This window comes from Rattus norvegicus, chromosome 7 (genome assembly GCF_021556685.1).
Source record: "Rattus norvegicus strain SHRSP/BbbUtx chromosome 7, alternate assembly SHRSP_T2T, whole genome shotgun sequence".
In the NCBI taxonomy this organism is placed as follows: Eukaryota; Metazoa; Chordata; class Mammalia; order Rodentia; family Muridae; genus Rattus; species Rattus norvegicus.
The window spans coordinates 124,545,001-124,570,000 of NC_141540.1; the positions used below are offsets into that span (position 1 = coordinate 124,545,001).

The 25,000-nt window shown below is 52.5% G+C and overlaps 1 protein-coding gene across 11 annotated transcripts in view; it reads left to right on the forward strand.

The window, feature by feature from the left end:
• Mpped1 (metallophosphoesterase domain containing 1) overlaps positions 1-25,000 on the forward strand; it is an 83,472-nt gene that overhangs the window by 48,638 nt on the left and 9,834 nt on the right. For all 11 annotated transcript variants that reach the window (XM_087558262.1, XM_087558260.1, XM_087558263.1 and 8 more), the window contains 1 exon segment: positions 10,848-11,073. In XM_087558262.1, coding sequence (XP_087414388.1) covers positions 10,848-11,073 — 226 coding nt within the window.

Here is a 25,000-nt window from a genome sequence, read left to right on the forward strand (position 1 = left end):
ATGTGTGGGCAGTCATGCTGGCGAGACTTTGTGAGTATCTGATATTACTAGGAGACACAATCTCATAGCAAATTCTCTGATCTCCTGGCCTTAACATCTTTCTGTCCCTTTTCTAGAATATCCCTTAATCTTTAGGAAGCACTTGTTTCTTTACAGCACAATTGGGCACTGCTGCTTTTGATATTCCAATTTCAGATATCAATTTCTTACAACTAGCAGTGGTGCTTTAGAAATGGAACCTCTATGCCCTCGTCTTGGGCTTGATTGGATGTGCACCGTGAAGCATCTTGCTTTTCTCAAAGCAGCTGACTGTCTTCTTGATTCAGCTGTGGTGTGTGTGTGTGTGTGTGTGTGTGTGTGTGTGTGTGTGTGTGTATGTGTGTATGTGTGTGTGTGTTTTCCACAGCTTAGCATCTGTTGAACAGGTGTAGTGATACTGTATGTGTTCAGGACACTTGCATGGAGTGCCTACTGGGTACCAAGCTCCATGCTGAGATTTGTCTCACAGAGAGCTTAAAATGCCCCTGGATGAAGTGGTAGGAGATGCTGGGTTTACTCAGCCTGTTTTTCCCCTAGAGCGAGGCCTATATCTGTCTAGACTTGGCCAGGTCTGACAGAGTCACCATTCTGAGTCTCACTTCACCCTATCCTCAGCTTGCCTTGTCCGGCTCTGGTGTCAGTTCCCCAGGGCTGTGAGCACAGCTCGTTAGCAGCTCCTGGCTCCTGCGCTCCAGTTTCCTCAACTCATGAATCTTTGCAGCTTTCAAGTCTCTGTACTTACAGGACCCATCTTTTCTCCTCTGCTGTTGAGCTCAGGGACTGTCACCCACTGCAGAGAGGGATGTGAGTGTGCCAGATGCCCTGGCCTGTGGAGGAGGCTACACCTGCTAGTAAGGTCTCAGGAAACTAAGAGGACTCCTAGGATTCAGGACTTTTGCATACTTCCAGTGTAACATTTGGGGAAACAGAGACCCTTAGAAGATTGGAGGGTGAGATAGTTGTAGAGCTGAACTGATCTCTCTCTGGGCCCTGGGGTCTCCATAGCTTCATAATGCCAGCCCTACCACATGGGACTTCATGCTCAGGACTCTTCATGCCAGGCCACAGAATGGAATCTAGTATGCTTTCCAGGCTGCCACCAGAAGGACCAAGTATATCTTAGCCATGGCGCTCACCATCCGTGGCTACCATTTGATCTTCTGGCATGACCTTAGCCCTTTGCTAGGGGAACTCTTACAGACTCATCTGACTTACAGGCTTTTGTCCTCTTACTATGGGGCTGGCAATTGCACATCCATTCAGGGAACATGTACTGAGCACCCGGCCAGGACCATTTCTGGAGTCAAATGTGAGTCTGTGTGTCTGTGGAAGCCCATTTTCAGGAACGGTTGGAGACGACTTGCTTAGGGAATGCATCTTGGAAGGAGCAGTGCCTGGCTGAGGGACACAGCATGCATTAGAAAGAAGGGCTGGAAGGAAGGGGCCTGAGGTGCATGGGTTGGCAAATACAGGTGACCTCGAGGTGAGATAACCACTCAGATGAGAAATCAGGGCAGAACCATGGTAGTGGCCACCACAGCCTCATGGGAATGCCACCGTCACCAACTGGTTAGCTCTTTTAAAGTTGACACATTTGAGAATAGGGAACCTCTGTAGGGTCATTTGGGAATAGGGAACCTCAGTGGGGTCACTTGAGAATAGGGAACCTCAGAAAAGAGACTGGTCGTGGGAAAAGCTGTGGTGCGTTTTCTTGATTAATGACAGATGAGGGTAGTGCCACGTCTGGACATGTCGTCCACTGTTGGACAAGAAAGCAGGCTGAGCGAGCCAGGAGAACGAGCCAGTAAGCAGCCCCCTCCACAGTGTTTGCTTCAGTTCCTGTCTCCAGGCTCCTGCCCTGCTTGAGTTTCTGCCTTGGCTTCCCTCAGTGCCCTGTGACCTGGGATCTGTGAGCCAAGCACCCCAGGTTGCTTTAGTCCGCGCTTTGTCACATCAGTAGGAAGCCCAGTGAAGGCACAAGCTCAGGACCTCCCGAGGCCACCACAGGCCTTTGTGAATGTCCTTGGGTAGTATTTTCTGTCAGATCTTGACTTCGGGGGACACAGGGGACCCATAGACTCCTTTCAGCTATGGGGATCTTTATATACGGGTGTAGAGGCACAGACATCCTTCATCCTGAAGTGGTCCACACTGTAGTGGCACTGGAAACACACAGTTGATGATGGCTAGGACTGAATGTCCCTGTTTGAAAAACATTTCCCAGGAAAAACAAATGTTGGAAAGTTAAACATTTGGGCTATTAGTACCGAACAGAAGACAAATCACATTTGCCTTTTAAATATGGGCATCAGTGTGGCACAGTGGTTCCAGGAGCCTCCCACGCAGGACCCACAGGAGTCGCTGAGGCGTGCGATGGGGCCAGCCTTTGGTTTAGCGGAGTCCCTGCTGTGCTAACATATGTCCATCCACAGCGATGTCTTTGCAGCGGGAAGCTGTAGGTGGATATGGGTCCCCGAGCCTCTGTGCGCCCTGGGTAATACTGGAACTTTTTAGAGCCTCCATTTTAACCCCCCCTGCCTTGGCTCTCATTTCTGGGATGAAATCTCCAGAGACCCCCAGGTTGTGATGTAATCGGTTGAAGTCCAGGATCTGAGCCTTCAGCTTTTCTGTAGTTTCTACGTTTCGATGTTTTGATGCCTTGGAGTCTCCCCGGCTGCAGGGACTGTACCTGCCAGGGTGAGCAGCAGGCCTTCCACAGGCGAACCAAGCACACCGCAGCCGACAGACCCATTGTGGGTCTCTCGACTGAGACCGCTCTCCACTTGCCCTGATTACCCAGAGTGCCACACTCTGAGGAACAGCTCACATGCCCCAGATCCCCAGAGACACTAAACTGGTGACCTTTAGCCTGCTCACTTGCTGTTCGGCCCACATGGCGTGGCCCACTGCCGAGTCTCTTGTTCACATTTCTGCTTTACCCTCTGACTGGCCGAGCTTTCCTGTGGGTCCTGGGGTGCCACGGTAAGCTTCTTTCTCTTAAGTGATTGAGTGCCTCTCCCCCCATGCACCCCTGTCTTATACAGAGGGTGGAACACATCTGGGGTGGGAAAATGTGTGACTTCCTGTGTTCACTAGCACAGGATGAGCATGCAGGCTACAGGCGAAGGTGCTGAAGGCCCCTCTTGGGTCAGCCAGCCAGTGCAAGGTAGATTGGGCTCTGTAGCCTCTGCAGACTGGAGGTCATGGTCTTTGCTTGCAAAGGGTGTCAAGATGCATCAAATACACATTGCCAATCCTGGCGCCTGGCCCAGGGATGTCACTACAGGGCCGTAGGCATAGCCTGTGCCTCCCATGTCCTGTTCCAGGGCTCTTCTGCCTGTCTGGGTCAGACACGGACTCCTTTCTCCTTACACCACTGGCTCACAGGGTCCACGCCGTGAGGACTTGGTCGCTGGCAGCTTGCTGCTGACTCTCAGAGCTAGCTTTTTCCCAGTGTTCCCCTAGACTGTGCACCACGCTAACTCGACTCTCCCAGACATTGGCAAGCGTTTAAACACAGAACTGTCAACGACGCACTAAAAATGCAATCAGAGATCGTTACACTGTCTCTTCATCCCACCCCCCTCTGCTGTGTTCGGTGAGACAGGGAATGGGCAGGAAGGAAAAAAGCAGTAAGTGGGTACTTTCCTGATTGTCATTGTGTTTAGAGCATGCTAAAACCCTGCCAGGCGCAATGTGCCACTCTGGGACCAGTGCTGATGGTGTAGAAATGTGTGTGCCTCTCACAGAGTGTAACGGATCATGCTGTGTGGATACAGTGTGGCCTGGGATGGGATAGGACAGGTTAGCAATAAAGATTAGTAACCTCTTCGGAGAGAGATTAATGTCAGGACTTAGCAGGCTCCTACTGGAGTCCTTCAGCATTTTGTGCACCCCAATCTGGCTGCCTTTGGAAGCTTTGTGTGGATTTCTTGGACTCCACGCATCTGGCAAATGAAAAGGAAAACCCACATGTCACCCTCATCTGCTCCCCTGATTTGACAGTCCATGGTCTCTTTACCCACTGAAAAACCCATAACTACCAAAGGCAGCATCTCAAGTAAGCTGGAAGGGGAACGTAGCTTCTGGGTGGATGGCTTAGTGTCACCACGCTGACATGGTAGGGTGTGTTTACCGGTTCTGAAAGCCAGGGGTAGAGGCTGCCTTTGAGCTCAAGGGTTGAGGATCAGTTTCCCAATGCACCCTGAAAGGCCACCTAGAACACCTCCCATTGTGGGGCTATGGAGTCCTTCGAACCACTGTGTGTCACTGAGGTGGGCTTTGAGGTTTCAAAAGCCCATGTTAGCTCTGGTCACTGCCTTTGGATAAGAATGTAGAACTCTCACCCACTTCTCCAGCAGCACGTCTGCCTATGTGTCACCATGCTCCCTGCCATGAAGATCATGGACCAAGCCTTAGAAACTGTTAGCCAGCCCCAGTGAAATGTTTTCTTTTCTTTTTTTCTTTTTTTTTTCTTTTTTTTTGGTTCTTTTTTCCGGAGCTGGGGACCGAACCCAGGGCCTTGCGCTTCCTAGGCAAGCGCTCTACCACTGAGCTAAATCCCCAACCCGAAATGTTTTCTTTTATAAGAGTTGCCTTGCTCATGGTGTCTCCACAGCAACGGAACATAGTAGGTCACTAAACTGCTCTTGCCGTCTTCGGGGCCCTAAAAGAACATTTCCTGGGGACTACAGCAGAGCAGACAAAGACTTGGGCTTCTAACAGAGTTCAGCTTCAGTGAACGTGGGTCCCCCCCAGTGCAGCATGCATTTGGACAGGCTGACCAATGCATCAGCTGAGGAAGTCAGGCCGAGCAAGTCAGAGAAATACTAAAGTCATTTGGACATGTCTGACACCCTGAGCCTGACCAACTAGCTAAGACTCTCTCACTTGAACCGTCCCTGCCTGGACCTTCCAATGACTGCTTCTTCTGGCTTCGTGCATTTGTCATTCCTGGCTCCAAAGGGTGACCGTGTGACCCGGTCTTAGGTGATGTGTTCCATTTCTGCTTGTGGAACACCCCTGCCCCAAGGGTCTGGCTCCTGTCCATTCGTGCACTAGAGGCTCCCTGGATGGAGGCTGTTAGACCTCTTCTCTGCTGTGGGTGGGTGGCAGTGGGGACAGCAGCTGGGCATGGGTACACTCACTTCTCTGTGTGCAGGTAGAGGGTGGGAAGGCAGTGCTATACAAGAAGTCATCATACTCTGATGGGCGAGATGTTCTGGGTTGTGGACTGGAAGGCAAACCTGTAATGAGGGGCCACAACCCTAAATCAGAGGAGGGGGTTTCATCTAAGTCACTGATGACCAGGTCATTGAAGAGCCTTCATTTGGGCTCCATACTCCCCGTCTGCTAGAGAACAGGGAGGGCTGGAGGAGACTCACAGATGGACAGTTACATAGATGAAGGAAGGAAGCCTGAAAGCATCACCCGGTAGGGACAGGGGTCCTGGATGGAAGGAAGGATCTAGGAAGATGGAGATTCTCTTGATGTGAAGGAGACAGTCAGTGTTCTCTGGCAGATTGATTGAGAAATGTACTCCTCCACCCACCTCTCCATTCATCTACCCATTGGTCTGTCCATCTACCACCCACAACAGCATGCAGTCTTATAAAAATCCATTTATACCCTTCCAGCCGCCCACCCTTACATCTGTTACACACACCCTGTCATTTAATCATCTATCCGTTCATCTCAATTACTCTTTCCCCCACCTACCAATCCACTGAGCCATCCTCCCCTTACCCCCTACCCACCCACCCACGCATTTACTACACAGCCATCCATCCATCCACCTATTCATCCACCCATCCATCTACCCACCCAGTCACTACCCATCCATCCATCTACCTACTCATCCATCCATCTATCTACTCACCCAGCCACCACCCCCACCCATCCATCCATCTACCCATTCACTACCCATCCATTCATCCACCACCCACCCACCCATCTATCCATCATCCATCTACCCACCCAGCCACTACCCACCCATCCACCCATTTACCCATTTACTACCCATCCACCCGTCCATCCACCCACATACCCACCCATTCATCTGTCTATCTGTGTCTATCTCTATATCCGTCTGTCTGTCTATCCGCTCACTCACCCTTCCTCCTACTTACCTCCCAATTCACCCGCCCCCAACACCCGCTGAGAGACAAGGCACGGTGGTTCAGAATGCACCTCTATGCCGTCACAGGAGTGCCAGGAGATTCTGTCACCCATGGTTTTTTTTTAGCCACTCCTTGGCTAGCATGTCTTATGCTTTGGCTGGCAACCCAAACCATCCCCCTCAGATGTCAAAAGGAAAGAGAAAGGCTTAGCATCTGTGGGGATCACAGGTGGTGAACTGTCGAGTCCAACGGACCTCCCAGACAGATGGACTCATGGGATGGGGTGCTGCCTCTGACACCCACCTTGTGGAAGGGAACAGGTATTTGAACCTGCCACCCTGGGAAGGTACAGCTTCCTCCTGTGGCCTGGCCTCGGGCTTGGGAGGTGGTTCTTTGTACTCTGTCATAATCCCTGGAGACTATAGGTCTCAGCTCTCCTTGTCTGCCACGGGAGCTCCCGAGGAGAGCTGACAGCTTCCTGCACACCCAGCCCCTACAGAGACGCCCCTGCAGAAGCATGGGATTGTGCAGTTAGCGTAATTTGCTGATTTGCTTAAGTAGCACCCCAGTTAGAGACACGGCAGAAATCCATTAGTGTGGCCCCACCCCCTAGCTTCGCCCGCACTCGAAGTGGAAGCCAGGATGAATCAGGGACGTAGGCAGCCAATGGTGGCCACCCAAGCCATTCTTGCCACCCCTTGGTCTGGTCCTTGTCCTGTGCTTGGGGAAGGACTGATAAGGCTCCCAGGCTGACTCTGAGGGTCTTGTGGCCTTGAAGGACTCTGGGTCAGTGACCCAGAGGCACCGAGTTAGTTGACACTTAGAATGTCACCCCTGCACCTGAGCCACGAAACCCCTCCAGTCTACCAGTTTCAGCTCAAGGCCCTCGGATATGGAGTGGACTTAATGGCATCTACTTGGGATGGCTCTGTGGGGAATCAAGATCTTGATGACGCTAGGATGCTGCCCATGGTGGGCTCCAGTTGGTCATTTCAGCTCCTTCCCACTGCTCTGTCCACTCAGCCCCCAGCTCCAGTGGCTACCAGTGCATCCATCACAGGGTAGTGCTCAGCTACTGTGGTGCAAGTGGCTTTGTTCACCGGAATGTGGTGGGAACGGAGGTGGGTGGAGCTAACACGCCCACTCCCCTGATCCTGGGCTTTCCACAAGGACTAGGTTGCAGTAAACCTCCGGATGGGACTTGGGAGCTCCGTCTCCCACAGCCTCACTGGTCATCACTCACCTCCCACTGACCCTTCCAGGCCTGGGCATGGGTTACTGCAAAGCCCCAAACTCCAAATGCCTGACAGTGGACAATATGTCAAAATGAGTGACCTGTATTCTGTGAGATAGTAGGACCGGCAGGGACTGAAGAAAGTGGGCACTATCCTCCTGTCCAAGGGGACAGATAAGCAGCAGTTCTGGACTGAGCCAGGGCCACCGAATGTTAGTAACTACAAAATAACGAAAACAATTGTTTATTTTTAGAAACCAAGAAGAGTGAAGTTTTATTGGGAATCTCTCAAATTTTTATTGCTGGCAACAAATTCAATTTAAAAAAAAACAAAACAAAACAACCAAAGCTGTAGCAAGCCGAACATGCCTGGGGTGGGGGTGGGACGTGCAGCTTCTAGTTTGCAAATTCTGGCTAGAGAAGCTCACTTCTTCCTTCAGAATGGCGAAAGGTTTTGTCCATTTCCATCCAGTGTGTTCTGTGGCACCAGAGGTTTCTCACCCAGGCGGAGTTCCTGTTCACATCTCATGTGTGAGGAAGCTAAGGCACGCGGCAGGGGTGGGGCGTGGGCCCACGGAGGAGGTTAGTGCTGAAACTAAGCCTTGTCCTATCACCATGGCTTTCCAGAGCTGATAAACAGGCTTAGGGGCATCGAGTCAGTGTGCAGATTGGGATCTCATGCGTTTCTGGGTTCTTCCACTTCCACAGTGCCCTAGCTAGGCTGAGAATCACTGGATATCCTCAGCCCCTTACCTTGATGGTCGGGCATGTGGTCAAGCAGGTTGTGTAGGCCTCAGGTGGGCCCGCCTGGAAAAGCGTGTCCCTGGCTTCTAGACTGTTCGGTTTTATTGCAGTTAGAATGTGGTTTTGTCAGAGGGAGCTGGCGACTTCTGGCTGGGTAGTTCCTTTATAAAAAAAGCTCCACTTAGGAGAAGTTCTAGAAAAGAACTTCAGGACTAGTCAGTGAGTCAGTAAGGAGCAGAATCAGTGTATTGGGCCATTTTAACATTTTGTCTGAATGCATGTGAGTGCAGCAACTATGGAAGCCACCAGAGGGCTTCGGGTCCCTTTGGGGCTGAAGTTCCAGGCAGCTGTGAGTGCTGGGACCTGCACAGAGGCTCCCGGAAAGGCAGAAGCTTTCTCGACAGCTGCACCATCTCTCCAGCTCCTAGAAGACATTTTGACAGAGTCTTCAGGAGGGAGTATTAGAGAGAGGGAAAGGGAGAGACTTGGAAAAAAAGATAGTACACCACTGTACCGCATATGTGCACCAGGTAGGGTGTGGGAGGGGGGGAGAGAGAGAGAGAGAGAGAGAGAGAGAGAGAGAGAGAGAGAGAGAGAGAGAGAGAGAGAGAATTGACCTTAACTGTTTTTATTGTAATTTCATATATGATTCTGATTCAGTGGCTTCTGAATTTACATCTCCAAAGGCTTCTAAGGTCTCTCTGTGTCTCTGTGTCTCTGTCTGTGTCTCTGTGTCTCTGTCTCTCCATCTCTGTCTCTCTGTCTCTCTCTCCTGTCTCTCTCTCTGTCTCTCTCTCTGTCTCTCTCTGTCTCTCTGTCTCTGTCTCTGTCTCTGTCTCTGTCTCTCTCTCTGTCTCTCTGTCTCTCTCTCTCTGGCTTCGGAGGGAGCCTTTCTGAAGTTCTGTGGGTAGGATTAAGGCTGATAGGTGAAGCACTGGGCTGGGTCACAAGGGTCACACAGGTAACTGAGAGGTGTTTTCACTGTGAACAAAGTTAATCACCTTGTTAGCCCGATTCTGAGGAAACCGCAGGTCACGCGTGGGAAGAAGTAAGGGCATATCCCAAGCCCGCACTCGGGCTTTGAGCACAGCTCAGTGCCATTCTAACCTTCTGTTCTGAAAATCTGTCTCTGTGAAAAACTGTGACACCCTTGATCCTCAGGCATTGAGAAGCTTCAGCCAGACTCGGGTGGGTGAGGAGCTCCTTGCCATTCCCACAACCCCTAATTTTCACCTTTCTGTCTTGCTTGGGTTATGCAGCAGTGAGCAGGTACATGGTGTCGTATCATATCACAAGGCCCAGAGCCTGACCTGCCCATCCTGGCTCCCACCTGAGGGCAGGAGCAGGCTTCTCCCCAGAATGCATGTGACGGCTGAATCTCAACACAGTTGTTGATTCTGACTCCAGATCCTGAGCATGGGTTACCAAGAAGACAGGCGGAAGGCTAGACATGGTTCTCCTGGGAACATTGGTTGTGTGTGTGCTAACATTTACATGTATAACTGTGCATGGGCACATGCAGTGCATGTGCACGTGTGTAGTACATGTGCATGTGTTTGCATGTGTGTGCACGTGCGCACACGTGTGCATGTGTGTGTGCGTGCGCGTGTGCGCGTGTGTGCATGTGCGTGTGTGTGTGTGTGTGTGTGTGTGTGTGTGTGTGTGTGTCTATGTATGCCAGAGGTCAATCTCCATGTCATTACTTAGGCATTTTCTGTCTTGATTCTTTTTGAGACAAGATCTATCCCTAACTTGGAACTTATCAGGTAGGGTAGACCAGCAGGCCAGTGAGCCCAGGGACCCACTTCTCTCTGCTTCCCCAGGACTGGGATTAGAAGTGTGTGCCACTAGGCCTGTATTTTAAAAACAAACAAACAGGCAAACAAAAACAACACCCCCAGCAACATCAGCATGGGTTCTGGAACTGGAACAAAGCAGATACTTTAATTTATCTCCACAGCCCAACATTTTTTTAAAAAATTCAAACCAGGACTTCCAGAGCCATTACAACTTCCTTTGGGCAGCAACTGAGGCAGAGGGCTGGGCAGAATGGAGCCTGGGCACCGCGTGTGGGCAGAGTGAATGGCATTTTCTGGGCCAACGGGGTGGACGCCCTGCAGGTGGGCACTGCTGGTCACTATGAAGCTGTTAGCCTCCTGGGTTTTTTGCAACTTGATTGTGTGGTTCTTGGGTCTGAACCTTGCAGATGACATCAGACCATAGTGTTCAAAATGCTGAACATTCTGGAACCTTGTTTTGGCTGCGATTCCACGTTGGTGCCACTGGGCTTTGGGGTTTTCCCTGAGTGCAGCATCTCAAACTTTGAAGGTTCTACCAAGAGCTTGCACGTGTAGCTGAGGAGCGATAACCCAAGGTGGAGAAAGCTGAGAGACTGATGGCAGCAGGGGCTTATGGCCCTGGGGAGGTTTTCTTCTAGTCAGACAGAAGGGAGGGAAGCAGAGAAAAATGAGGCAACTTATGTGCTGGGAGGACACTGCCCCGTGCTCAAGGACTGATGGCCAGTAGAGGCCAGGCAGGCTGAGCCAGGGGCAATGACTGGGCTACTGCCTCCTCTGATTCAGAACACAGGATGGGGGCAGTGGGGTGCCCCTGCTTGAGGGGCCACAGTGGCTGTCCCCAGCTATCTCCCTTTGGTGGCTCTGTGGCTTCCACAAGGGCCGCCAGCAGCTCTGTGCATGCCTACCCCGCAGGCAGCCTGCCCTACGAGTACAAGATCGTGATCGCGGGCAACCACGAGCTGACCTTCGACCAGGAGTTCATGGCTGACCTCATCAAGCAGGACTTTTATTACTTCCCGTCCGTGTCCAAGCTGAAGCCGGAGAACTATGAGAACGTGCAGTCTCTGCTGACCAACTGCATCTACCTGCAGGACTCAGAGGTCACGGTGCGTGGCTTCAGGATCTACGGCTCCCCATGGTGAGTGTGATCGGCCCCCATCTTCACCAGCAGTTGGGGCGAGGCAGCGGGTGGCGGTGACTCCGGTCTTCCTGGAGGTGCTCAGGACCCAAAGCTGAGGCTTGGGACCAGGGCAATGAGGACACAAGGATCTGGGACTTAGTCTTGTCACTTTTACCCTTTGTTTGACCCCAGGCAGGCTACCATCACCCCCTGAGCCTCAGTTTCCCCATCTGGAACCAAGGAAGGGTAACAGCACCTGTATCCTCTGCAAGATATATATGGATAATATAGATATAGACATGGATAGAGATATAGATGAGGATAGAGGTACAGATTACATATATAGACATAGTTATGGATATAGGTAATGCTGTTTTCCATGCAGGTGGGTACTATAAAGACACGGAGGCTGAGAGAGCACACAACTTCCAAGATGACACAGCTAGGCAGGGGAGGGGCTGCAGCCGCAGGGCTTTGTGTTAAACACGAGCCTCTAGCCCGAGGGATCTCCCCCTTCTGTCTGTCTTCTGCCCTCCCAAGAAAAGGCATGTGATGTTGGAAAGACGATTGATCCATGTAATTGAGGAAAGGCATCTGGGAGCGTCAGACGGTCTCTCGGGGCACTTTCCCGTACGGGGACAGCAGCTGTTTAAAGACAAACGCACACTGAATCCTTATTCTGTCGGAGACTCAGTGACTGACTGGGCTGTCGCTCTGAACTCACCCAGCTGGGCGGTGCTCAAAGTGACCATGGGTCCAGACTATCTTTGTGATGGTCACTGTGTCCATGACAATGGCAACTGACCATAGCAGTGCTGCTGCGGACGGCAATGGTGGTTAGGATGGTTGTGATGGTGATGATGATGTTGGTGATGGTGATGATGGTGGTGATAAATGGGGGTGATGATGATAGTGATGATGATGGTGGTGGTGGTGGTGGTGGCAGTAATAATGTTGATGTCAGTTATGATGATGTCAGGATGGCAGTGATGTTAGTGATGATGTTGGTGAAGATGGCTATGACGGTGATGATGATGTTGGTGATGACGGCAGTGGTTGGTAGTGACGATGATCAGGTAATGAACAAGGTGGTGGTGATCCTGCTGCTGCCTGTGGCATTGTGTCATTAGTCCATGGAACAAAGCCTCCACAATACTCCTGTGGGGCTGATCTGTTGTCCACTTTCCACAAGTGGACAGATCTACTGGCCCTTGCATGGCCACAGGGTGTAAAGTGTTGGCAGGGTGAGAGGAAGCTCCCCAGAGAAGGTGGATGACCCCAGCTCCATGGGAGGACATGGGCTCTCATAGGCAGGGAGGGAGTGGCACTGTGGAGGGCTCCCGGTGAGCTAAGAAAACAATACATCTGGGAGCCCTGAATTTGATGTCTTTGATTTAAGACTGAGGTGTGGTTAGGACCTGTGTGGGTCTTATGAAGCCCTGGAAAAGGGAGAAGGGCCAGCCTGACCCTTTCTCCTGCCCCAGGAGGAGCCTGCTGTCTCTGCCTGGGGCTTGTGATACTCAAGGGTTTCATGTGCTCTCCTGCTGCCTCTTGAGGACTTTGGACACTCAAGGGTGTGAGGGACTCAAAACCAAAGGCAAGGCTGTGAGAAGGTGTCTGAGGCTGCCTGTCAGGCTGCAGCGGCTGGTCTGAAGCCTGCTTATGCGACAGCTCAGCTCAGGAGCACATATGGAAGTCTGAGCAATGTCTTGGGTCCTGAGGCCAATCTGGGTATGGCAAAAATAGGGTGGGGCCATCAGGGTGAGAGGTGGAGGTTCTGAGTGTGAGGTCAAGAATCAAGACTGGATCTCTGCACTGTGGTTTACAACCTGCCCCAACACACACACACACACACACACACACACACACACACTTTCTCTCTCCACACATATACCATATGAATATACATACACATACATATACACTTACACACACACACACACACACTTTCTCTCTCTCTCTCTCTCCACACATATACCATATGAATATACATAGACATATATACTTACACACACATACACACACACCACACACATCACATACACATACACACACCACATACATACACATATATAGAGACATATCCACATAGATACATATACACACATACACATACATATACACCATACATACCACATATACACACATATATACACACATGCACACAACATACCACACACCACCAATATACATACACACCACCCACATATATACATACATATCACACACATACACACACACCACCCACATACATACACACACACACACACACACACACACACACACACACACACACACACACGCCCTTAAAAAAAGAGGTTTGTAAAGGTTAAAGGCATAGCTTAGGGATCAAGAAAACTGAGCTTAAATTTAGTCTCACCTTTTGGGGACTGTGTGACCCTGGGCATCACTGGGTGACCGGATGATCTAAACTCACTTTCTTACAGAATGGGATGGCAGTGAGCCCTCCTCCAGCAGGTGGCTATAAGGTGTCAGAGGGCTCCTCTGAGCCCATGGCAGTCACCATAAGTGCTCAGAATGGAGACCTGCTTTGTTTGCATGGCGTGGGGATGCCCTTCCTTCATGGTCTGGTAAGGAGGGCGAGGGGAATGGAGGAGATGCACCACCCAGCAACCAGGCTCACCAGAGCTGAGTAACTTAGCGTTAGGGCTTCCTAGGTGTGTGCTCCTCTGTCCAGGGAATGGTCCATATCCCATCACTGAACTAGCCGAGAGGATGAGGCTTAGGTGAGCCCAGCTGCCAGTTCAACTACTGTCCTGCTGCTTGGAGTTCTGGCCACCAGTGGCCCAGTGGGACCTTCAGTGTGGACATGACTGGCCTCTCTAGTTCCTGGCTTCCCCCAGCCCCAGAGAGCTTGCTTTCTTCTTGCCCCAAGACCTGTGTGAGTAGAAGCACAGGCTGGTCAGCAGAGTAAATGAACAGGGTGTGTGTTGGGGTTGGGGATAATCAGGAAGCTGTGTAGTTGTGCTCCTGGAAGGGCAGGATGGAATCCATGATGTTCCCCATTGGAGCAGGCTTTAGAGCTAGGACTAAAGGAAGTATAGCTCAGGGGGTGGGGTGCTCACATTCTCAGCCTGTCTGTGCTTATACACCAGGCTTTCCTTGGCCTGGTGACATGAATAGCCCCAAGGCCATTCTGTATGCAGAGTTCTACCCTCTTCTCTGAGACTACCCGGGGCTGGGAGCAGGTGGCAGGTGGCAGGAGGTGGCTGGCTCTGTTTCTGTGGTGCCATGGAATCAGTCCTGGGAGTTGTCCCCTCTCCTCTGGCACCTGCATGTGTTAGCAGTGTGCCTGCAACACAGGCTGCACACATCAAGGCACTGCCACTCCAGCCTTGTGACTTTGGGTAACCATGGCAGCCTCTCTGGTCCCACTGCACCACAGGGAGACGATTTCATTGCATGATAGCAGGGTTTGAGGTCAGTGTGGCTGTCCGTATGAAGGCCTGGGGGTGAGGTAAGCACCATCAGTGGTTGAGGTTCTCGTAACTCATGATCAAGGGGGCATGCTCAGAAAGGGGTTAGCTCTATGCCAGATGAGGGTTAGGCTAGCAATAACCCCCATTTTATAGACAGGCAAGAAGAGTCCAGGTAGGCACATGGTTCAGCCAGGGTTATCAAGACAGGGGTGCTCCAGACACCTGGCCAGCTTCTGGTGAGCTCTACCCTCCCTGGAGTCATGCAGTATTTTCCTAAGTACCACTTGGGTATCCTAGGGGACACGGAGGCCTGAGAATCACTGTCCTGGTTCATCAGTAAATGTATCAAACCATCCATGAGCATTTATTAAGGACCTGGCTCCCACTGAGCCTCGTAGACGTGGCTGGACTCACCAGTACAACATTGCTGTCCTGGGTTTCACCCTGATGATAGCTGATGGCCAGAAGCTCCTGATTCCAGAAGAAGCCCTGGAAGCTGGGGTCAGGGAAAAAACCCCATGGAGAGAGCTGTGAACCAAAGAGACCACAGAGCTAAGGATGTGAGCAATGGTGTGGCTATCACAGGCAAAGGTCAGGAGACTGGAGGAGGTGCCAGGCTTGTGGGCACTGTGGGGACTACTTCCACGCCCTGGCCGGGTCACAGTAAGAGACAGAAGTCACAGGCTTGGCAGCCAGAGTCTCAGGGTCCTTGACTGGCATCCCTGCCCTACCTTTTCCCCCAAGGAACTGGGAACTAGGTTTTCCAGAGGAACGTCCCTCAGTACCCCTCCAGGGTGGATCTGAGGACCACAGCAGCACCGAGGTTGAAACCTGCTGGCTCCCTGTGGCTCTTTTCCAGGAGAGCTTCATGGATCCCGCCTCACTCTGCATGTGGGCGTGTGGTGTACACCACAGAAGGATGCTCACCCAGGAAGTGCATCGCTGCTGGGGCATGTGTGCCGGTGGGTTACAGGTGACCTCCCTCATCTATTCCATGGCCTCTGGAGGCCCTGGGGGCAGCCATCATCACGCCTCTGCTAATGAGGCCTCTGTGCCTCTTGCCCGTGCATCCCTGGGCTGGTGAGTCAGCCCTGTTGCCCAGGATTCAAGTTTTATCCCTGTCACTAAGCTACAGAAGCATTGGCCAAGCTGAACAGCCTCCCCGAGGTTCAGTGTCTGGCTAGTGATGCCATGAGGTCTCGGGATAGGTGCATTACCCTCCCAGGACCCTTGGTGAAGAAGGCTTAGTGGCTGGTGTCCCAGGGATCTTAGAAGCCACACACGTGGAAATGGTATAAGCCAACCCTTAAAAATGTGTTCGTAGCTTCAGAGCCTCTTGGTCTAGCTTTGGACTCTACCCAGACCTGGGTGAGGTGTGTAGGATGAGCCCTCCCCACCAACAGTGCCCTAAGGTTTGAGGCTGACACAGTCAACTTCCGGGCGCTGGTCAGCTACCCTCTGGGCAGCTCATGGTGGGAGAGAGTGACTGATGGTTATTGAATTCAGATGATTCAAGACAAGCCCCATGGACCTGTAACCCGCCTCCTTTAGTCAGTCTCTCGTTGAGATTCCCTTCCCAGATGATTTTGTCAAGTTGTTGATTAAAACTAACCAGTAAAGTTATTTCTTCTCTCTCCCTGGACATATTGGTTGATGTGTGGAGTTCAGATGTCCTTTCCAGCCTCAGAGGTGTAGTCGTGCCCACAGGGGTGGGGTGGACTTGAACACCATGGGAGGGAATCGGCAGGTCGTTACTCAGGTGGGAAAACTTATACACAGGATGGCAGTATGAGAGCCCATGTGGCTTTAACAGGTAGTGATCTTCTTGTCACAGGGGATATGCAAGCAGGGCTCTGCATGCCAGCAGCGACTCCAGGCAGCTGCCACACGCCCTCTGCTTTTATGTGCGTGCTGGGGATTTGAACTCCTGGTCCTCACCTATTTGCAACCGAGTCAGTTCTCCAGCCCTCCAATCTCTTCAGCAAAGTCCATTTGCCAAGTGATGTCCCCTGCCAGCAGTTGCTTACCTGTACCCCTGCCAACACTTGGTACCATAAGGCTCTAGGTTTTCCTCCCTCTTGGGTGGGTGCTGGTGCTGCCATGAGCCTTGGAACCTCTCCATGGTTTCTGACCGCCTACGTTCTCCTTTCTGAAGTCTTTTGCCTAGTGCACTATTTGAGGCAAGGGTAATCTGTCCTTCGGTTGGTTTCAGTGACTCGGGGATGAAACCCAGAGTCTCACATGGGTTAGGCAAGTTCCCTTACTACCGAGCTGTCGCCCTGGCCAGCTCTGTTCTTTCTCTTTCTTACTGGTTTCTCGAGAGGCTTGGTGTGGTCTGAGTGGGAGATGGGTCCTTGGTCACTTGACACCTGACAGATCGACTCCTGTCTTCTCACACACAGAGCCATGAGATGAGCAGAAGCCCCGGATTTGGGTTCGATTAAACGTTTTTGCACTGTTCTTCCTGGCAAGTGCTTCCGGTGTCCCGCTGATGGGATCTTTGCTCTCTGGGTCACGAAGATTCTTTCCCTTGCCCCACACAACCGTACTGCTTGCTTTTCAGGCTTGGGCATTGGGGCCACTGGGAATGGGGGTACTTGGTGTGAGTGGGGTGTGTGTGGGGTGGGTCCTACTTTGTGCTTATCCTTGTGGGCACTGTCGGCAGGAGTCTGCTCTGGTCTAGCACTCCACCAGCTCATTCAGAATGGGATGGGAGTGCCTTCCGTCACCCCAATGACAGGTTTCTTCAGCATCACCTCTGCTCACTGGAATACTTGAGACCAGGGGCCTCTTTCACATGTACTCTCTAACTGTGAAGCTTGACACGGCACCTGGGTTACGTTGATAAATGTTCCTGGAATGGATGAGTGCACCGATAGGAGGGAGGATTCCAAGCAGCGGGTAGTCCATTTTAATCCCTCCCTGGACTGTTTCCTGTGTGTGCATCTCTCTGTGGCCCCTTCTTGACCCACACCGCCAACCCCTCACTCCCTAGGTTCCCATTCCAGGCTGGACTCTGAACACCATGGCCTGACAGTGCCACCTCCTGGCTTACCACGCTGCCCATTTTCACCAGTTCCCCCAGACCAAAGGCCAGATGCCTGCTTCCCTGTGCCTTTGACCCGGGCCCACTCTTTCCCAGCATTGGAGGGGAAAGAAGGGGCAAGAATCTGAGGAAACCATGCCTCCCTCATGGGCACACGGTGACTCTGTGGGACTCTTGACACGGTTGCTGGTCCCCCGAGCTACAGCCGGGTGTATGTCCGCCACCCAGGGCAGCTCTGGGGTGGAAGTAACTTCAGGAAGAGGGAAGAGTCAGCTTTTACAAAATCCTGCTTCTTCTTCTTTTTTTTTTAAGTCCTGCATATATACCCTATTCATTTATGGGTTTTGGATGCATTTTTTGTTCTCATTTAACTAAAAACGGCCTTGATTTAAAAAAAAGAGAGAGAGAGAGAAAGAGAAAGAAAAAAGGGAGTGAGGGGGAGAGTGGAGCTGGCACGTAGCGGGCCCATCTGCTCTAATTACTTCTGGTATTTTGAAAGAAGGCATCGAAACCTGCTGAGACGCTGAACTTCGGGAAGCTGCTCCAGGGCTGCAGGGCCTGCACCCCGGCGGCTGGGCTCAGATACAGCTTCTGTGTTTGACTAGGCTGCCTCCCATCAGGGCTGGACCCCAAGGCCTAAGGAGGAGACTTCTCTTGTGTCTAGGAGCCAGGGCGTCAGGGACAAGCTGAGCACTCTGCAAGGCCGGACTGAGAACCCAGCCTGGTGTGCCCATGCCAGCAGTGTGGCTCTGGTCAGAACCGTGGCTTTGCGTGACAGTGACACACGGAGTCTCTGTGTCACGGAGAATTAAAAGAGGCCAGATAGAGACATTGCCTGGCATGTAGTTTGTGTCTCATCTTGGGGTAGGCTGGCTGCAGCCACCCAGTGTTGAGAGCATAGATAATAATAAAGGTTTCTTTTACATAGCTGGTAACTGTAGACAGCATTTCCAGAGCTGGGCATGGAACAGCAAGTGCCTGGTGGCCTCTTGGGAGGGGGTCCTGGGGGTGGGCACTCATGTCCTCTTTGATGTCCTATTCTCTTACTTTGTACAGCTAAGTAGGCTTGATGCACAGCCTGGGGGCAGGAATGGAGCAGCCTGGGAACATTGTCTGTCTCTGACGGTGCTTAGGGAAGCCAGTCGGTGTGACAGATGTGTGTCCTACCACAATCCCCAGGACAATTAGTGAGGCTCCCGCTATTCTCTCACTTTAGAGATGAAAGTACTGAGTCTCAGGAAGCAAGCTGACTTGCTATGAAGGAAGTCCCCACACGGATCACGGGGAGCTGAATCAGGGAGGGAAGCATGGTGTCCTTGGGACAGTCACAACAAGGTGCTGCTTGAATGCCTTTGCTAGGGAAAAGCATAGTAGAGAATCCTGTTTCCTCTGACCAGACTGGGTTCAAGGTCCTGGGTACGGGAGCCAGGAATCTAGAGTATTGCCCGGGTCTGAGCATCCTGCTGCCCTGAGCTAGGCCCCACCACTCTGGCTTTCTACAGCTTCAGCTATGGCTGCCTGCTGGTGAGCCTTGCTGTGTCTATCCAACCCTGCCTATGGCCCTGGCTACATCCCACCTGGCTTCTAGGAACCCTCGAAGGTCTCTTCTTGTCAGCTCGCTCATTGCTATGCTGTGTGCAGACTTGGAATCTTCCATCGGTCTTGTGTGAGTTATGGGCTGGTCCAGGACCTGATGTCCAACTCCTGGGGTATAACCCTTGCCTTTTCTCTTAAAATCTTCACAAACTATATCTGTGGTACTTTTCTGTTGTGCACACGATGTGTGTGTGTGTGTGTGTGTGTGTGTGTGTGTGTGTGTGTGTGTCTATTAGACTGCCTTTTGACATTAGGGTGTCCATTGTGGTCATGTCTGTAAGACTCAGAGTAAGTTGTGGGTAGCTCTATTAGAAATCAGAATCCTGTTTGGTGCATAGCCCAGTGTAGGGTTTCCCTGCCTCAGTCTGTGAGTGTGCCCAGCAGGAACCATTTTATACTGGTGTCTTGGCTTGGGGCATCCTCACTGTGGGCTAGGGACCTGTTGCTGGAGGTCTGGGCTCTGGAGACTCTGGTAGAGGAGCCTGGAGTGGAGTCAGGGTGTGTGAGCTGGGGTCCAGCTTGAGGAAGATTTGTCAAAAGCCTGGTCCTTCCTCTTCCCTGGCTTGGTGGCCTCTTGCTGTCTTACAATGTTAAGGTCTGTTCTCCAGGAGTCCCCTTCCAGCATTTGTCTTGGGCTGTCCTACTCTTTGGTGGCTTTAGCTTGAGGTAATGGCCCTCATGGCTTATTCCGGCTACTGAGGCAAAGACAACCTCTCCTCAGGACCCAGGTAGGCACTGAGTGGCTTCCCCCAACCTGCTCTGTTTGCTCGGTGTCTTCATGAGTCAGAGAAGGCTATGCTATCTTGTGTCACCGATGAGCTGGAGATGTGCAGGGATACGGAAAGACCGGCTGTGACCTCAGGCCTGGGAGGAGGCAGGAGTGTGGGTCACTCTACTGGGGAATGAGGATAGTAGCCTCAGGCAGTGCTGGCAGGGGTACCGTCCCCCCTGACACTGGCCTGGCTCTCTGCTGGCCCCCAAGGACAGAAGAATAGGCTGGGCATTGGCTCCTGCCCCTCCTATGGCTAAGTCTTACTGTGCCAATGAGAGAGGCGGCTGCTGTGCATTGAGCCATGGAGGGTGGTCAGCAAGGCCACCTAGTACTGTCTGTCATTGTCTGCAGCCCCACAGTCAGGGGCCACCTGTCCAGGGAGCTGTCTACATGACTGGCTAGGCTTAGGTCCTTTTTCCAGGGGAGCCACAGGGGAGCCAGTAGCATATGACACAGCTCAGACCCCCCAGAGACCATGCCTGACAGCCATGGGTGGGTTCACTTCTGTTTCATGCCCCCCCCCCCCCAATGCACAGCATCCTAGACATGACGCACTGTGTCTGTGATGGTGTCTGAAACAGGGAGCGTCCTTGTTCCTGGATACTACTGAGCTGGTGGCGCGTATATCTGTGCACACATGCACATTCAACACACACAGGCCTATACACATGTACGTATATAGTCAATAAAGAACACAAGCCTACACGCACATTTGTGATACACACACACATGCACACAAAGACACTCATGTGCCCATATGCACAGGTGGACTAGGGAAATGCACTGTCAAGGACACACACACACACACACACACACACACACACACACACACACACACGAGACACAGTTCTCTCCCCAGTTCTCTCCCCTTCTCTTCTCATCTTCTGCCTCTCTTCCCCATCCACTGCTTCTGTGCTGCTCTGTCCTCTCAGGCAGGCTGCTGTGCACCTGCTCACTCTCCCACTCAAGATTAACGTCTGAGACGAATCATTTGCTGTCTCCGCAGAGTCCCAGCAAAACAAAAGATGAGCGATTCCACATATTGGAAGGGTGGGGAAAATTAATTAGGAATGACAAGGGACCCACTCCGCAGTGCTGCACCGTCTGCTTCTGACTTGGTGGCTGCTGCTGTGGCCCCAGCGGGTGTGTGAGTGACAGACTTCTGGACACTGGGCAGCTGGTGGGTCCCTGCCCACTCACCCCTAGCCTTGGGCCATACTGGCTACTACCTGTCCACTTCCCCCATCCCCTGACCTCTGCATGCCAGCAGCACCCAGGGATACAGAGGAGACAACTGCCTTAAGTGTCTGCCATCGTAGGAGAGGATGTCCCCCGGAGGTGGGACGTCTGCACTGTGCAGTCTGGACCCTGGGCTTGGGAGCTGTGGTCCAATCTCTGGTGTCTCTGAGCCTTGGTTCTCTATTGCAAAAGGGGGTTACAGCCTAGTTAGGGTTCTGGGTGACAAATGACAGTTTCATCTGAGACACCACTTAGCTGTGCTGTCGCTGGTCCCTTGGGGAGTGGCTTAGGAAAGCCTGTCTTCAAGGGGGCTGATGGGAGCATCCTGCGGGTAAGCTGGCCTGACAGAGGTGGGAACCGGGCAGGCTGTTTTAAAGGCTCACCCACAGCTGCACTTGTAGCTTCTAGGCTTGGGTAACTATTTTGTTTTGAGCCGCTGTGGGAAGGCGAGATACCACTGCACCTCAAGAGGAGGGAATGAGTTAGCAGGCTGAGGCGGGTCTCCTGCAAAGGGCTACGGTGTTATCTAAAGAACTCTACCAGGGGTCCAACCCTCTGTACCCAAGTCCGCCATGGAGGCAGCCAGGGTCCCCCAGAGTCAAGCTTTCTGAGCATCAGAGTGCAGGTGGTGACACCCAGATTCAGGTTCTTCCTTGCACAGTGGTCACACTCTGCCACCTGGGCTGGCTCCTGAGAGGGTGAGGGAGATTAGCCAGGGGCAGGCATCCTTGCTAGAGTCATCGTTTTTTTTTGAAGTTTGACTGGCAGGTCCTTGGGCGGGACTGCCACTAGGAGGGTGCAGAGGGGAGGAGACTAATCTGAAAGGTCTTCACACCTGCCCCCAGGCAGAGCAGCTGGCTTATTCCAGTTTGCATTCATCTTTCCTCTACGCGCTCCTTGAACATATCTTCCCTGAGGGTCACCTGACTCAGCCGTCCGCCAGGTATAAGAAACATGGGAGGCCAGATCTGAACACTAGGCCTGGGTTGGAGAAGCCTCCAACAGACCGTCAAGATGGGGAGGGGAACCTGTGCCTGAGGAGGGGACATTCTGGAGGAGATGGCTTTGGAGTTGGTCCTTACGAACATGAGGCATGGGTGAGAAGTTAGCGTCTCCGATGTGGGGATGGCAGGAAAAAAAGCCCAAGGTTAGCTACAGGCCTGGCTCTGGCTGCTTCTGGAGCCTAATAGTACAGTCAAGGCTGTACTATTCAAGGCTGAAACTTCTAGAGAACCTGGCCTGGATTGTCTGAGAGTCAACTGGGGTAGGTTCAAGGGCCCTGTGTGCCAAGCCACCAGGACTGCGTTTTTTCCTGGAGACAGTGGAGGAGCTGTGGAGGGATTTGGAGGCGCCACAGGAAATCTGTGATGGATGCAGGCTCTTCCCTGATCAGCCAGGCTGAAGGCTCCTCCCAGGGAGCCTGAGGGAGCTACCCAGGCAAGGAGCTTCTGTGGAAGAGAGAGCTGGTGCCTGGCCACCCCCAGGGGCTTCTTTGCAGCAAGCATTAGCTTGAATACAGAATGCAGGTGTCTGGGCTCCTGGCCCAAACCCCTTCTTGCTCCTGTGCATGCACAGATATGCTTGCCTTCTCTGTGCTCGCACTTCCTGTGCCTGAATGGGGAGCTCACACCCGTTTCATCCCAAGGGTTAACTGAGCAACTAAGTACAGAGGGTGTTACCATATAGAAGGGTGGTTATTTTTATCGTTTTGGGTTGGAAGAGACAGCCTGGCTCTGGACCAGCGCTTGGGTACCCAAGTGCTGTACTCTGGCTATGTCACTTAGGTATGGCTCTATAACTTAGCTTCTGTGCCTGTGGGAACCGTGATGGCAGACACCCCCCTGCGTAGGTGAGAGGCCCCTGAGCTGCCCCTCTGTGGAAGCCCCCACAGTGTCCCGTAGGATGGGCTCTCAAGCATGGTCTCTGGCTGGGAAACACTTTGGGGTCAGACCTGCTCAGGAGTCCCTGGGGCCTCCACTACTCTATGCTCTAGGCCCAGGAAATGGGTTCAGCCGGAGGGTCACTCTATCCCAGATGCACCTTGGGGAATATGCCCACTTTGGGGCTGAATGCTTGCTCTGGAGAAGCAAAAACTAGGGCCAGGCAGGCTCTGCTTCAGCTGTTTGCTATTGAGGAGTGTCTGTAGCCCCATTCAGCTGTCAGGGAACCCAACTTCACGCTTCAGGGGGACCCCTGTAATGATTGGCCATGAGGAGGTCATTTATATTGGCTAAGCGGGCCTAATTAGGTTTGATCTGAAGGTTAGCAGAAGCACACAGAAAAGCTGTTAAGGGGTTAACCTCGGAGAGATTACGTTGTATTCAGTGCTCTGTTAAAGTTTGAATTAATTTTTCCCATGGGTTTGCTCACATTCTAATTTTCAACTAAATGAGACATCTGTTTCAGAAAAGGGAAATTTGCTCTGGTTGTCATGGCAACTATCATTCTGTAAGAAAATTATTCCAATGGTTACTTTAGAACAGAAAGACAGAGATTCAGGACATAAAGCCGCCTTCGGCTCAGTCGGAATTCTGATGGGCCACCCTCCATGGCTGAGATGACTTGGATAGTGAGGCTGAGTGGCAGTGGAGGTAGAGCCCAGGTCCAGATGATAGGTCATGCTGGAAGCTGCTCCAGGGGCTTTTGGGCACCCCAGCATCGTGGGCACTTGAGCATGCATGGGTGGCATTCCAAAGTCAGGTGGCAGTGAGGACCAGGGCAGTGTGTGTGTGTCCTTCCTAGGAAATGCCACGCAGCCATACAGAGCCAAAGAGAGAGCTGGCCGCTGTGGTTGTTCCCAGGGCTTCACAGAATACAGCAGATCAGTGCACCCCCGGATAGCACTGGAGACGCCAGTGCAGAGTATACACTGAGGACCGTACCTCCTTTGTCTCCTGGGTTAGGAGCAAGTGGTAGCTGCTGTACCCAGCCCCTGGCAGCCCAAAGGCCTCAGTGAGGTCCCTGGAATCTGCTCAGGCCTTGCCGGTTGGCACAGCCACGCAGGCCTGCAATGCCCAGGGAAAGCCCTCCTTGAAATTACCTCAGAAATATCTTCCAGAAACTTCCCTGCAGGCTCTGCTTCCCTCGGCTCCCCAGTGCTAATGGTCGCTAATAGCATCTGGGGGGGGGGCATTGCCTGTGTGAAACTATTTCCATGAGGCCCTCTTTGTCAATCCCTCTCCCTCCATGTCGTTCCCAGCAGGGCATAGTAGCCGCCCTCGGGGTCAAGCCTGGGAAAGGCGAAGGGCCAGTCTGGGGCAGAGTGAGTATGGCTGACCCCAGACCTCCAAGAGCTGAAGTCCTGCTGACCGCTGCTCCCGACCAGGAGAGCAGGGGCTCAGCTGTTTTGGAGTCTGAGTTGTTGGGAAGAGTCACTTGGCTCACAGGTGGGCGGGGTGAGCCAGGGAGGGAAGGAGAGGTCAAAGATTCGGGAAGGGAACAGTTCAGGGCTAGGTGCCCTGCTGAGGTCTGGATTCCCCATCGTGCTCTGCCTGGAGTGCTGTGTGGTCCTGGGGTGAGTGGCTCCTCTGAGCGAGGTAGTCCCGAGGGGAAACTGCTTGGCAGAGGTGCTCCAGGCTGGCGTCCAGGGTTCATGGGATATCTGCTGTGTTTCAGAAAGCTAGCCCTGCAGTGGCTCAGGAGAACTAACAGGTACCTTTCCTCATACTGACCAAGCCTTGTCCTGCCACGTAGGTATTTGATTACAGCTTTTTGAAAAATGAAGCCCGTGTTTGGAAGACAGCACCAGACATACACTGTCCCCGTCCTGTCTGCTGGCAGGACACTGAGTGGCTTCCGTGCTGCTGTGGCCTTTCTGACCCCCATTCGCACACCTTCAACTGCCCAGCTCTG